Consider the following 14,590-nt stretch of genomic DNA (forward strand, 5'->3'; position numbering starts at 1 on the left):
ACGCAGCGCAGTTTTGTCATTCCGCGCGCCGGCAAGATGGCGGCGGCTGCTGCCTCAGCAGCACGCGCGCTCCGTCTTCTGTGGCGCTGCGGGCGAGCGCCGCCTTTCTCCTCCCCGCTACGAGCTTGCCGCGGCCGGCTGGCCTTGACTCGAGGCCCCAGGCTCCCGTGGGCGGAGTGGGCCTCTTCTCCGCGCCGTTTCCTGCTCTCCCGCGGCGCCTCCTCCTTTTCCTCTTCCTCCGGGGACGGGCCTGAGGGGAGCGAATCCGGAGGGGAGGGCGCTGGCTCCGGCGATGGCACCCCTCCGGTCGTGACGGCGCTGGCGCCCCTCATGGTCCCCGAACACGTCCCACAGGTGCCCCTCGTCGCCGTGGCTAGGAACCCCGTCTTCCCGCGCTTTATCAAGATTCTCGAGGTGAGTGGCTCCACAGGATCCCATAGAATCATAGAATCAAAGAGTTGGAAGAGACCTCATGGGCCATCCAGTCCAACCCCCTGCCAAGAAGCAGGAATATTGCATTCAAATCACCCCTGACAGATGGCCTCTGATTCAAAGCCTCCACCACACTCCTGGGGCATAGAATCACAGAATCATCAAGTTGGAAGAGACCTCATGGGCCATTAAGTCCAACACCCTGCCAAGAAGCAGGAATATTGCATTCAAATCACCCCTGACAGCTGGCCATCCAGCCTCTGTTTAAAAACCTCCAAAGAAGGAGCCTCCACCACACTCCGGGGCAGAGAGTTCCACTGCTGAACGGCTCTCACAGTCAGGAAGTTCTTCCTCATGTTCAGACGGAATCTCCTTTCTTGTAGTTTGAAGCCATTGTTCCGCGTCCTAGTCTCCAAGGAAGCAGAAAACAAGCTTGCTCCCTCCTTCCTGTGACTTTCTCTCACATATTCATACAGTGCTATCATATCTCCTCTCAGCCTTCTCTTCTTCAGGCTAAACATGCCCAGCTCTTTAAGCCGCTCCTCATAGGGCTTGTTCTCCAGACCCTTGATCATTTTAGTCACCCTCCTCTGGACACATTCCAGCTTGTCATTATCTCTTTTGAATTGTGGTGGCCAGAATTGGACACAATATTCCAGGTGTGGTCTAACCAAAGCGGAATAGAGGGGTAGCATGACTTCCCTAGATCTAGACACTATGCTCCTATTGATGCAGGCCAAAATCTCTGCATCTATGCAGAGATAGATAGATACAGAGAAAAATAGATGCACAGATAGATAGCAGATAGATACAGAGATAGGTAGATGCAGGCATTGATGCATAATAGATTCACAGACAGATAGGAGCACAGATAGATAGAGGTATAGATTGTTGCATAGACAGATATAGATAGATGCAGAACTAGATAGGTAGATAGATGCACAGATAGGTGGATGGATAGATGCAGAGATAAATAAATATAGAGACAGATAGGTAAAAAGATGTATAGATGCAGAGATGTATAGATGCAGAGATAGATAGGTTGATAGATAGGCTGATGGATAGATATATGCAGAGATAAATAGATGCAGAAACAGATAGGTAAATAGATGGATAGATGCAGAGATAGATAGATGCAGCAATAGATTGATGGCTGGATAGATGGATGGATAGATGTAGAGATAGATAGGTAGATAGATGCAGAGATAGATGGATGGATAGATGCAGAGTTAGATGCATGCATGCATAGATAGATGGATAGATGCAGAGAAAGGTAGATAGATGCATGCATAGATGGATAATAGATGCAGAGATAGGTAGGTGCACAGATAGGTAGATGTATAGATAGATATAAATAGATGCAAAGATAGATAGTTGCAACGAACGATGCATATGTAGTTACATGAATAGATAGATGCATTCATAGTTACAAAGATGATAATAATAACAACAACAACAATAATAATACAAACTGAACATCTCAAGGATTTGAGCACAAAGACCTTGGATAGGATTCATTCTAACTGGAGCTTTCTGCCCACAGTATCAGATTTTGCTTAGTCCTTGAGCCTTGTTTTTCTCTCTCTCTCTGTGGCCTTCAGTCATGGAATTTGTCAAATTACACCATGTAACACATTTGTTTCTTCCTGAGTTATCAATGTCATTTTCTAATTGGTTCTATCATTAAAGACATGGAAAAAGTTTATTAAACGACATAAATTTTATTTTGGCAGAGGGACATCCTGCAGGAGATTTTGCTCTAGTTTTTCAATGAATATCTTATTGAGTCTCGACCAATTTAACGTAGTTTGTGGCCACAGAAACAAAGTTTCTGGAGTATGACAATTACTTTCAAAGTAGGTACCGCACAAGTAAACGGGAAATAACACTTTCAAACCAGAAAATGTTTTCATATTTTGTTACATTGTGTAATAGTCACCATCACATAATAGTCTCACCCCTATTTTTCGGTTGGGGAAATTGATATGTTTGTGTTCCTTGCATAATAGTTGCAGAGCCTTTTGTGGCTCATCCTTCCTTCCCCGAAAGCAAGGCAGTTTACAAAGTATAAAACTGACGTCTCTAGAGCTCCTCTCTTCATTCCTCTCTCCTTCTTCAAGGACTTTTGGCAGTTTAGAACAGCTGAAATAGAGATCTTTGGAACTCAGATCTTTCCTCCTTTCTCCAAAGAGCATTTTTCTTTGTAATAAGCTCCTTTCATCCTTAGAAGTACCAAGATATCCTTCTATATTTCTGGTGGTCTCATCAATGTTAGAATTGACTCCCAAGTTAGTTAGTCATTGATTGAGATTTCAGTGTTGTTTCATCATCTCCGTTGCCCTTTGCTCCTCCTTTGAGGAGAGACGTTGGCTTCACCGAACCAATAATTGCTTCTTTGTTTTCTATATTTGTGAGGAAAATGTGACTGCTGACCTTCTCCTCTTCAACCCAAGGTTATCTTTGTCAACTTGGTTTCAAATTTATGTATTTTTCCAACTGCTAAAAAAAGGGCCAAATGAATGGAACAATTCTCAAAGATTCTGCGGAATGTCACAAAAGGCCTTCCTCCCCACTTTTTTTTAATTTTTCCCTCAGAAAAATCCGGAAAAGGGTCTCGATCAAGAGAGAAAAGCAGGGTATAAGTCAATACAATAATAATTCTCATAAATAGAGAGAAAATCAGGACATACGTATATGTATTCATTGTCATCGTCAAGAGAAAAAAGCAAGGTGTATTTATGAAGAAAGGAAAGCAGAGTATTGTTAATGTCATTGTCATTGATGTGGGGCGAGGTTACTTTAGAATAGGAGAAAGTTACTTTATGTTGTGCTAGCCTTCATAGGAGATTATTATGTTTATTTATAATATTTATTATAATTTATAATATTTCTTATTATTATGTCTATTTATTATTATTATTATATTTATTTATACCCTGCTTTATCTCTCCTGAAGGAGACTCAAAGGAGCTATGTATCTATTATTATTATTATTATTATTATTATTATTCCCGCCTTTTCTCTCCACAGAGGAGACTCCAAGCAGGTGTGTATCATTATTATTATACTGACACAAAATAATAATAATAATAATAATAATAATTATTATTATTATTTATACCCCACTTCATCTCTCCCAAAGGAGACTCAAAGTGGTGATGTATCTATTATTATTATTATTATTGATATTAATATTAATAATAATTATTATTATACCTCACTTTATCTTTTCCAAAGGATACTCCAAGCAGCTATGTATCTATTATTATTGTTATTATTATTATACTAGCTTGGGTACCCGACGTTGGCCGTGTTATTTGAAAAACCCAGTTTTTTTAATTGTACAAAATGCATAAGGTTGTGGGTGAACTACAACTCACATCATGCCTGGTTAACCCTAAGAAACTCCATCAGTACTTAAAGTTTGTTATGTTGGGCACATTTGCTCTAGGTGCATCATTATTGTTGTTCAGTGTGCTCTCTGGCTATAGGGTGAACGACAACTCCCATTATTCTGAGTCAGTCCACTCAGACTTGTCCAGTAGGTTGCATTAGTCATGGGGGTTCTGTGTGCCAAGTTTGGTCCAGGTCCATCATCAGTGGAGGTCACAGTTTCTCTGGTTGTGGGTAAACTACAACTCCCAGAAAGGAAGGTAAGATCCCCCCAAACCCCTCCAGTGCTCAAATTTCAGCATATTATATATACCACATGTCACACCATCACTTTTAATTCTGTACCCATTACTCTGGCCCGGCCCAGTTTTATTGTGTCTTAGTGTATTGTTTATTGCTTGTTGTTTATATTGCTTTAATTGTTTTTAATTTGCTTTAGGTTTTGTATTGTTATGTTGTGTATTGAGGCCTTGGCCTTTGTAAGCTGCATCGAGTCCTTCGGGAGATGCTAGCGGGGTACAAATAAAGATAATAATAATAATAATAATAATAATAATAATAGGTATGTATGCCAAGTGTAGTCCAGATCCATCGGTCTTTGTGTTCACAGTGCTATAACTATAAATCCCAGTACCAAAATGTCCCAGCCAATTCCCCTCAAAACCCACCAGTATTCAAATTTGAGCATATCGGATGTGCATGCCAAGTTTGGTCCTGATCCATCTTCTTTGGATTCATAGTGCGCTCTGGATATAGGTGAACTACAACTTCTATAAATCCCTCCAAAGCCCTCCAGTATGTTTTGTTGGTCATGGGAGTGCCATGTGCCAAGTTATTAGCTCCAGGTCCATCATTGGAGGAGTTACAGTGAATTCTCCTCAAACCTCTCTAGTATGTTTAGTTGCTGAGCAATTCCTCTATTTGCTGTGTGCCATAGAAAAGAATAGGGAAAAGTTAAGGGAGAGGCAGTGGGGAGGGTCATGCAAATTCCACACGACTGGAGAGAGTCAGAAACACTTGGTTGTCTGTGGTGGAGGAAAAACAGAAAATCTATGATGGAATGATCCCTGTATGAAAGTCTTCCCTTGGGTGGTGGACAGTTTGGTGTTTGTGGAGGACATTGGCAGGGCTCTTGGACATGTTCATGGTGCGCTTATAACCTGCAATGTCATTGGAGGGAGGGCCACTGGTGTCTCCTGAGGAGTGGGAGCTATAGCTGTTTGTGGGGGCAGGAGCTTATCTGTGTAAGTGGACACCCCAGCCACACACAGAGAGGCATATTTTCACTTTTATTACGTGTATAGCTTATTTTGCTGGTTGGCTTATTTTTCTGAGGAAGGGTAGACCTGAGTTGAAGCTTCCCATTTCTTTGCATCCATCTCACAAATGTGTTTTTATTTGATTCTCAGGTGAAAAACAAAAAGTTGGTGGAGCTGCTGAGGAGGAAGGTCAGTCTGGCCCAGCCCTATGCAGGCGTCTTCCTGAAGAAGGACGATAAGTAAGTTTGCCTCATCCTTTTCAAGAAGGACGGACACCAATACAGCCCTGGGAACATGGAGGGAATGGTGCTTGGCCTTTCTCTCATGAAATTACATTTTCTCCCGCTCAAAGGGAGGCCTCCTGGCTATTTTTTAGAGTCCCATCGTTTTCCACATGGCAAAATCAAATGCTATGTCCTGCTCTGTACATGCCTAGGATGAAATCCACTCAGCAGCAAAGCTTGGAAACAGATTCCTTTATTATCCAGATCCATACAGGCTGGAGAGAAAATTACTCATATTTCCTCGAATCTAGTGCGCCATTGAATGTAATCCCTCTACTGTTGTAAATTTCCATCTGTGACATGGATTCATCTGAAGTCATTCCTTTGAAGGTGCATGACATGCTAATATAATTGGGGGAAATTGGGATCCTCTGTTGTTATTCTCTTCTGATTCTCTTGCCAGCAATGAATCAGATGTCGTGGAGAGCCTGGACGAAGTCTACGACACGGGGACTTTTGTTCAGATCCACGAAATGCAGGACCTCGGTGACCGGCTGCGGATGATCGTCATGGGCCACCGAAGGTAAATCATAGCATTGGGAAGGGATCCCCTTCTGCCATAAAGGAACACAGACTCAAAGCCCTCCTGGTAGATAGCAAAGGAGGCTAGGGGGTCTGATTAATAAATGTGAATTATCTCTTTTCAATAATGTTAGAGATTGTAAACTGAAGGGTCCCGTAGAGACAAAATATGTATGTATCTTTTAAATATGTGTATTCAAGGGCCAGTGAATACCACTCATACAAAAAATGTCTCCAGGCAGGAAACACTTCAAGGGCAACAAAGGCCTGGCTACTTCTATAAAATAATAATAATAATAATAATAATAATAATTATTATTATTATTATGTCTACAGGCAGCAAGCAATCAAGGGCTAGTGAACATCACCCAACTTAAGGATGTCTCCAAGGCTGTAAACACTTCAAAGGGAACAAAGCCCAGGCTACTTCTATAATAATGATAATAATAATGATAATAATAATAATAATAGTTGTTGTTATTATTGTTATTATTATTGTCTCTCCAGGCAGCAAGCAATTAAGGGTGATCTTGTTTGCTGTGTACTAATCTTGTTATAGGAGCCCCCGGTGGTGCAGTGGGTTAAACCCCTGTGCCGGCAGGACTGAAGACCGACAGGTCACAGGTTTGAATCCGGGGAGAGGCTAATGAACACCACCCAGGCAAAGGATGTCTCCAAGCAGTAAACACTTCAAAGGGAACAAAGGCAGATGCCCTTAATATGGACTATGCAGTCATTTCAGTTACTCACATGCTAATGGAGGGATCGGACTCAGACACTTGCAAACCAAGCTTGCTAATTACACCCTTCACACTTGGGTAATAGACAATGGTTCTCCCACCCTGGACATTATTCCACAGATATATATACTCCACTTGCCTTACCGCCATCAGATTTTCTGCAGATGCCACAGATGGAGGCAAAACATCAGAAGAAAATGCTGTTAGAACACATTGGCCAGAAATCCCAGAAACCACACAACACCCCAGTGATTCTGGCTGCGAAAGCCTTTGACAATACGTAACATGCACATGTTTCATCTCCCAGGATCCGTATCAACCGGCAGCTGGATGTGGAGGCCGAGGAGGCTGCGGAGCCCAAGCCCAAGGGCCGACGGAAGCCCAAGCGCACCAGACGGGAGGCTGGGGAGCAATCGGAGAGCCAGGAACAGGCCCCGCCGAGCGAAGTGCTGCTGGAGGGACCTGAGGCCCTCCCGGGGGAAGTCCTCATGGTGGAAGTGGACAACGTGGCCCACGAGGAATTCCAGGTCAACGAGGAAGTCAAGGTCAGACAGTCTACCGTTTGTTTGGGATGGGTTAGAATATGCCATGAATACGTTTTGAACCTTAAAAATGTTCTTTTAAAAATACTTTTTATTTATAGTAAGATACTATTTATTTATTTTTATTTATTTCTTGTCAAAAGCATTGCATAAATAAATAAGTTTAAAACTGGTAAAACAAGGGGAGAACAAGAAGCGAAATAATTTTAGACCAGAAATGGGCAACAGTGACCACATTGTCTATAACTTGAAACAGTTCTTTCTCTGTGCATGAGGCAGGGCATTATGGGCAAGATTACAGATGCTGAGTTGTTTGTTCTGCTCCACAATTGCACAAGGTGGAGGCTTCTTCTAGGTCGTTCCATTTAGCCATATTGTCTTTTGATCTGCCCTCTTCTGAGTCTTTTCAGGGACTTCCAAGTTGCTCATTCTTGGTTTGCAACTAGAGGAAGACTCTCGTGGGGGGCCATCCAGTTGGGATTTCCTGCTTTAGCTGCCCAGAGGCTGTTGTTGGTGGAGGAATATTTAGAGGAGTAGTGGTTCCCATGAAACCTTTCCTTGATATGAGTCTACTGGGAGGAGGCTGATAGCCATGCAGTGGGTGGCTTTCACAGTGTTCAACCTGGATTCTTCACTTACGTTTGAGGCTCAGGCATCGGTGGTGGCCGGGAGGGGCCGTACCTCGGGAAGGCGGATCTGGCCAAGGTGGTCCACGCCTTAGTCACCTCTAGACTGGATTACTGCAATGCACTCTACGTGGGGCTGCCCTTGAAAACGACTCGGAAATTCCAGATGGTCCAACGGGCAGCAGCCAGGTTGTTAACTGGGGCTCCTTACAGGGAGCGGTCAACCCTCCTGTTCAAGGAGCTCCACTGGCTGCCATTCATTTTCCGGACCCAATTTAAGGTGCAGGTTCTTACCTACAAAGCCCTGAACGGTTTGGGACCCGCCTACCTGCGTGACCGCATCTCTGTATACGAACCCACACAATCTCTTCGATCATCTGGAGAGGCCCTGCTCTCGATCCCACCTGCATCGCAGGCGCATTTGGTGGGGACGAAAGAGAGGGCCTTTTCGGTGGTGGCCCCTCGACTCTGGAACTCACTCCCTAAGGACATCAGGCAGGCCCCAACTCTGGCAGTCTTTAGGAGGAGTTTGAAGATGTGGTTGTTCCAGTGTGCCTTCCCAGAATAATGATCCCATAGCACTTTGTCCTCCAAAGCACTTTACATATTAGGTCTGCTTGTACGTTTTCCACAAACGACACTTTCACCTTTTCGCCCATGTCCCGGCATCATTTCCAAATTTTAACTTTACATTTGGCCTTCTCACTGTTTTTAATTGTGTGTTGTGTTATTGTTAATTGTTGGATATTTTATTGTCTATGTTTTTTTAATTTTAATTGCTTGTATTGTTGTTATTATTGCTTGTATTGTTGTATTTGGGCTCAGCCTCATGTAAGCCGCACCGAGTCTCATGGGGTGATGGTAGCGGGGTACAAATAAAGTGTTATTATTATTATTATTATTATTATTATTATTATTATTAAAGACTATGTGACTGTATACTGAACATATACAAGAAGTATGTAAGTAAATCCGATATGTTATTGTTCAAAGAAGACTACTGTACTGCATATACTCAAATATAAGCCGGGTTTTTTAGCCCTTTGTTGTGCTGTAAAAAGCCTCCCTTGGCTTATAATCGAGTCAAGCTGGGCAGCGGAGCTTGGAGGCAAAGCGCCTAAGCTGGCCGGCCTTCGCCTCCATGCGGAGCAGGCCGGAGGAGGAGTAGTGGCGGTGGCAGCAGGGCCTGCAGGCCAGGGTACAGTGTCACTGCTGTGCTGTTACCGCTGCCCCTCCTCCGCCTCTTGGTCAGTTGACTAGGAAGAAGCAGCAGAGGACGGGTGGCAGCGGCGGCAGTGGAGCCCATAAACAAGGCACTGGTACCACTGCTGCCGCTACAGCCACTCGTCCCCCTCCCCTCAGCCAGCTGGCCAGGAAGGAGGAGGAGGCAGAGGAGGATGAGTGGCGGTAGCAGCGGCAGTGGAGCCCGCAAGCCACGCTCCGGTGCTGCCGCCACTACCTCCACTCCTCCTCATTCCCTTGACCAGCTGGCCAGGGAGGAGGACGAGGCAGAGGATGAGCGGCAGCATTGGAGCCTGCAAGTGAGGATCTAGTGCCGCTGCCACTACCGCTGCTCTTTCGTCCAGCTGGCCAGTGAGGAGGAGAAGGAGGTAGAGGATGAGCAGCGGTGGCAGTGGAGCCTGTAAGTGAGGCTCCTGTGCTGCTGCCACCACTACCGCCATTCCTCCCCCTTCCCTCGGTCAGCTAGCCAGGGTGGAGTCGGAAGCAGAGGATGAGTGGTGGTGGCAGCAGAGCCTGCAAGCAAGGCTCCGGTGCTGCTGCTGTTGCTGCTACTGCCGCTCCCCCCCCTCCCTTCAGCCAGCTGGCCAGGGGGGAGGAGGAGGCAGAGGCTGAGCGGCAGCGGCGGCAGAGCCCGCAGGTGAGTCTCTGACGCTGCCTTTGCTGCCACTACCACTGCTCCTCCAGCCAGCTGGCCAGGGAGGAAGAGGAGGCGGTGGATGAGCGGTGGTAGTAGAGCCCACAAGCGAGGCTCTGGTGCTGCCGCCACTGCTACTAAAGCCAGCAAAAGGCCCAGTGCATGCCGCTGCCTGGCATGGCCACCACCCATGCCTGCCTGTTGCCACAGCTGCAATAAAGTAAGTGCTGCCGCATCCAAAACCCTGCTGTCCATCTTGCAGTCTGTTACTGGCCACCACAGCCATTCTGTGGACCATTTATTTATTTATTTATTTATTCTATTTTAGTCTATTTTTATTATTATTACATTTATTATTTTGTTGTTCGTTCATTCAGTCACTTCCGACTCTTCGTGACTTCATGGACCAGCCCACTCCAGAGCTCCCTGTCGACCGTCACAAGCCAGTCACTTCAAGGATACCATTCATCCATCTTGCCCTTGGTTGGCCCCTCTTCCTTTTTCCTTCCATTTCCCCCAGCATAATTGTCTTCTCTAAGCTTTCCTGTCTTCTCATTATGTGACCAAAATACGTCATCTTTGCTTCTAATATCCTTCCCTCCAATGAGCAGTCGGGCTTTATTTCCTGGAGGATGGACTGGTTGAATCTTCTCGCAGTCCAAGGCACTCTCAGAACTTTCCTCCAACACCGCAGTTCAAAAGCATCTATCTTCCTTCACTCAGCCTTCCCTATGGTCCAGCTCTCACATCTGTAGGTGACTATGGGGAATACGATTGCTTTTACTATGCGGATCTCCGTTGCCAGTGTGATGTCTCTACTCTTCACTATTTTATCGAGGTTCCAGATTTCTTAGGATGCTGTCATCATCTTTGCCATTCCTTAATAGGCCCTTAGCAAGACCCCAGTCATACAATTTCAATCAATGCACTCATCACATTGAAGCTTGGCAGGGACTTCCTCGAGCTCCTCCTTGAGCCAGATTCATAGCAATGAAGCCATTCTTTGGTTTAGGGTTGGGGAAGCCTAGTGCTGGGCAGAGCCAAATGCGGAACGAGTTCCAGCAAAGGTGCCAGAATATCATTTGGCTTCAGATCGGTCCTGGTACTTGTTAGGTATTTTTATCTTGGCACTAGCCGTTCCTTGGCACGCGTTGCTGTGGCCCAGCCTGTGTTTTGTGTGTGTGTATATGTGTGTGTGTATATATTTGTGTATATGTGTATATATAGTTTTGCGTATGCGTTATAATGTATTTAAAAAAAATTGGCTTTTCAAGTCTCTTCCACTGTGTTTTCATGAGTGATGGTCACTTGTTGGCCTGATAGGTGTACTGTGTCCAAATTTGGTGTCAATTTGTCCAGTGGTTTTTGAGTTACGTTAATCCCACAAACAAACATTAAATTTTTATTTATATAGATGTAGTCCATGTATACATAACTCGGGTTCTTGGCAAATATGGAGTTTGCCTGATATGAACAGCAGACATGAAGACAGCAGTAGTATCTTTCTCAAAACAGAAAGACTATATCATTCTTGTAGTTCAGCAAGATGAAAACAGTCTGTATAATGACACGATCTCTCCTTTGATTTTATTCACAATCAATGCTTTGATGTATCTCCCAACAAAACACCAACAACACCGACTGGTGTTACAGCAATGTTGACCCACCGGCGGGGGGCAGGGGGGCTTACATTTGTTGTCCCCCATTTTATACAATTATTGACCAATCAGCTATTACATTATTTCATCTCTGCTGACTGAGATTGCTATATAGTTGTTACATACTTTAGGCGATCCTGCGTTATCCGAGTATGATGGCCTTCCAAGTGCGGTGTCTTGGTAGTGGATATGTAGGTGACTGTGGAGCCCTATTCTTGACTCGCATGTTATTCCACAGTGAGGGCATTGGTTTCCAGGTGGAAGGCGGTCCCGGTCAGGTTTGCTTGATAAGTCTTCCTCTTGGAACGCTTCTCTCTTTTGTCCTCCATTCGTGCCTCTTCAAATTCCACAGCACTGCTGGTCACAGCTGACCTCCAGTTAGCATGCTCAAGGGCCAGAGCTTCCCAATTCTCAGTGTCTGTGCCACAGTTTTTGAGTTTACTTCATGGTTATATCAGTCACTGAGATGTGTCTCGTCATCCTTATTTCATAATTAATCATGAATATACTTATATAAAATTCTCAACAGCAATAATTGAAACCTTAGAAGAGGCACTTCAGCTTATTTAGAATGGATATTAACCGCGTGGTAAAAACAGATTCAAATATAATAAAGGCACTTAAAATAGCCTTGAAAACAGTGCCCCCTTACAAGGCAACATCATTCCTTCCGTTCCCAGCTTCCCTCTGATTTGTGTCCTTGGTGTCTTTGTTCACAGGCCTTGACAGCGGAAATCGTCAAGACGATCCGGGACATAATTGCCTTGAATCCTCTGTACAGGTATGTTTTCCTTCTTGCCAGGAATGGCAGGCCTCTATCATTCTTTGTGTGTCAAATAAATAATCAATGGGGTGACATTTGACTCTCGATGGGCCTATTAGGGTTCGGTTGATTACTCTCTCTGTGTGTGTTATATCTTCTGTATAATATATTACATACAGTGGAACCTCAATTTAAGAGCGTCTCAACTTAAAAGCATTTTGAGTTAAGAGCTGTCGCTCAACCCCTGGTTTGCTTTGACATATGAGCAGCATTTTGAGTTAAGAGGAAGCGCCAAAGAGAGTGCCAGCATAAGAGTGCAGGGCTTTAAGGCTTCAAAGGAGCAGCCTCCGGGTCTCGGGCCTCATGCTCTTGTCCGCTTTGGGTGATTGCTGCCTGCTTTGCTCTTGCCTGCTTTGAGGAACTTTGGGTTAGTTGATTTTGTATGGTTTTTATTCCTGGTATGTTTGACTTCTTGAAGGGAGAGAGAGCAAAAGAGGGAGGGAGGCTAGAAGGAGGACAGGAGGAAGAAGAAAAGGATGTGTCTGCTTCTTCTTCACTTGCCACAACTTTGTGCTTCTACCATTTTAAATTTGACTTTTTTATTGTTGCATGTGAATGTGCATGCAACATGTCATGTCATGGAGGTCATTGATACATAATTAGTTATTTACAAAGTACAATTTCTTATTTAAAATAATGTAACAAAAATAGGGGAGGTCAGAGGACTGGAACAAATTAATAGAATTTCAATGAGGCAAATTTGATTTGTGATATGAGTGACTTCACTTAAGAGCTTGGTCACGGAATGACTTAAACTCTTAACTCAAGGTATCTCTGTATATGAGAGAGTGGAGTGGGTAGGCTGTAGTAATAATAATGGTATTAGATTTTGTTGGGCCATATCCAGCCCCCCTTTGACTTGCATCCCCTCCTTGCAGGGAGTCTGTGCTCCAAATGATGCAGGCGGGCCAGCGTGTGGTCGACAACCCCATCTACCTGAGCGACATGGGGGCCGCGTTGACAGGGGCTGAGTCGCATGAGCTGCAGGACATCCTGGAGGAGACCAACGTAAGGAGGGGGAGAAGATGTTAGATAGAAATGGCACAGCATTTCTAGTCACGTAAAATACTGTTTGATGAACATGTGGAAAATTGAGAGTACCTGGGTATGAGTGTGAAATGTCATGATGTCACCCTAAAGGAATATGGTAATGGCTGAGCCATAGCCATAGACATGTGAGGGTTATTACAAAGGGGTTGCATTGGCCAGTGTCATTGCAAAGGGGTTGTCCTTTACTGATAACCTATCAACAGGTGGCAATATAAGGAGGATGAAAGAATCCATCATTCTCTCTCCTGTGTAACTCAGTGTGAGTATCTACCTGTGTTGTATATGATTATTTGAAAACTCATTGTTTGGAAGTACAAGTGGACCTGTGTATCCTGCTTGTACATTAGTATGTATTGCAATGGTGAAGATTAAAGCCTCTGAATCCGTGGGTTTACTAAACAGTGTGTGTAGATAAGGTCCGATGCTGGCAGTTGAACGCAGGCTGAAGCATGTTTTTGCTGTGAAATGACTCTGCTGTGTTTTGCTTGCTTCTGAACACTTGCTATCCAGCTTGCAGTGGTTCAGGGAGGTTGTGATTTGGAAACTATACATCATTTCACAAACCCATCCAACAACAGAAGAGAGGCAGGCCCCCAGCCCTTCAGATCCAGGTGGTGGATGGCTCTGAGGTGACTTTTGTTTTCTCCCCGTTTCCTTCTCTCTCAGATTCCAAAGCGGCTCTACAAAGCCCTCTCCCTCCTCAAGAAGGAGTACGAGCTCAGCAAGCTCCAGCAGCGCCTCGGGAGAGAGGTGAGAGAACCCAAGCAGTGGTTGTGCAGACAACAGCCGCCCTTATGGGAGTGGATTGGGGGTCCGTTGTGGATGTTGGAGGATTGCTCACAACTGCCGCCCCCCCTTCCGGCAGGTAGAGGAGAAGATCAAGCAGACACACCGCAAGTACCTCCTGCAAGAGCAGCTGAAGATCATCAAGAAGGAACTGGGGCTGGAGAAGGAGGACAAGGATGCCATCGAGGAGAAGTTCCGGGAGCGACTGAAGGAGCTACTGGTGCCACCGCATGTCATGGAGGTCATCGATGAGGAGCTCAACAAGCTGGGCCTCCTGGACAATCACTCCTCTGAATTCAAGTGAGTGGCCAGTGTGGTGGTATCTGGGCCAGTGAGTGGCCAGTGTGGTGGTATCTGCGCCCCCAAAATTACCCTCAGTTAATGTATTACAATCAATAGATCAGGTAAAACAAAGAGAACTGAAAGGAGAATATTAATTAATAAGATTATATAAAAATAAAATTAAATACAGGTAAAAATTCCCTTGCCAATATCCGGTGGATAATGGAGAAAGGCAGGGAGTTTCAGAAAAACATCTATTTCTGTTTTGTTGACTATTCTAAAGCCTTTGACTGTGTGGATCATAATAAATTGGGGTA

At 44.7% G+C, this 14,590-nt stretch overlaps 1 protein-coding gene across 1 annotated transcript in view; it reads left to right on the top strand.

Moving 5' to 3' along the window:
- LONP1 (lon peptidase 1, mitochondrial) overlaps positions 1-14,590 on the top strand; it is a 34,720-nt gene continuing 20,130 nt past the window's right edge. Inside the window, exons 1-8 of the mRNA XM_060784865.2 lie at positions 1-414; positions 5,235-5,323; positions 5,772-5,891; positions 6,938-7,175; positions 12,052-12,113; positions 13,034-13,163; positions 13,872-13,955; positions 14,071-14,291. Of these exons, the coding sequence (XP_060640848.2) occupies positions 37-414; positions 5,235-5,323; positions 5,772-5,891; positions 6,938-7,175; positions 12,052-12,113; positions 13,034-13,163; positions 13,872-13,955; positions 14,071-14,291 (1,322 nt within the window). The 5' untranslated portion in view covers positions 1-36. The remainder of the gene's footprint in view (positions 415-5,234; positions 5,324-5,771; positions 5,892-6,937; positions 7,176-12,051; positions 12,114-13,033; positions 13,164-13,871; positions 13,956-14,070; positions 14,292-14,590) is intronic.

This window comes from Anolis sagrei, chromosome X, assembly GCF_037176765.1.
Source record: "Anolis sagrei isolate rAnoSag1 chromosome X, rAnoSag1.mat, whole genome shotgun sequence".
NCBI lineage: Eukaryota > Metazoa > Chordata > Lepidosauria > Squamata > Dactyloidae > Anolis > Anolis sagrei.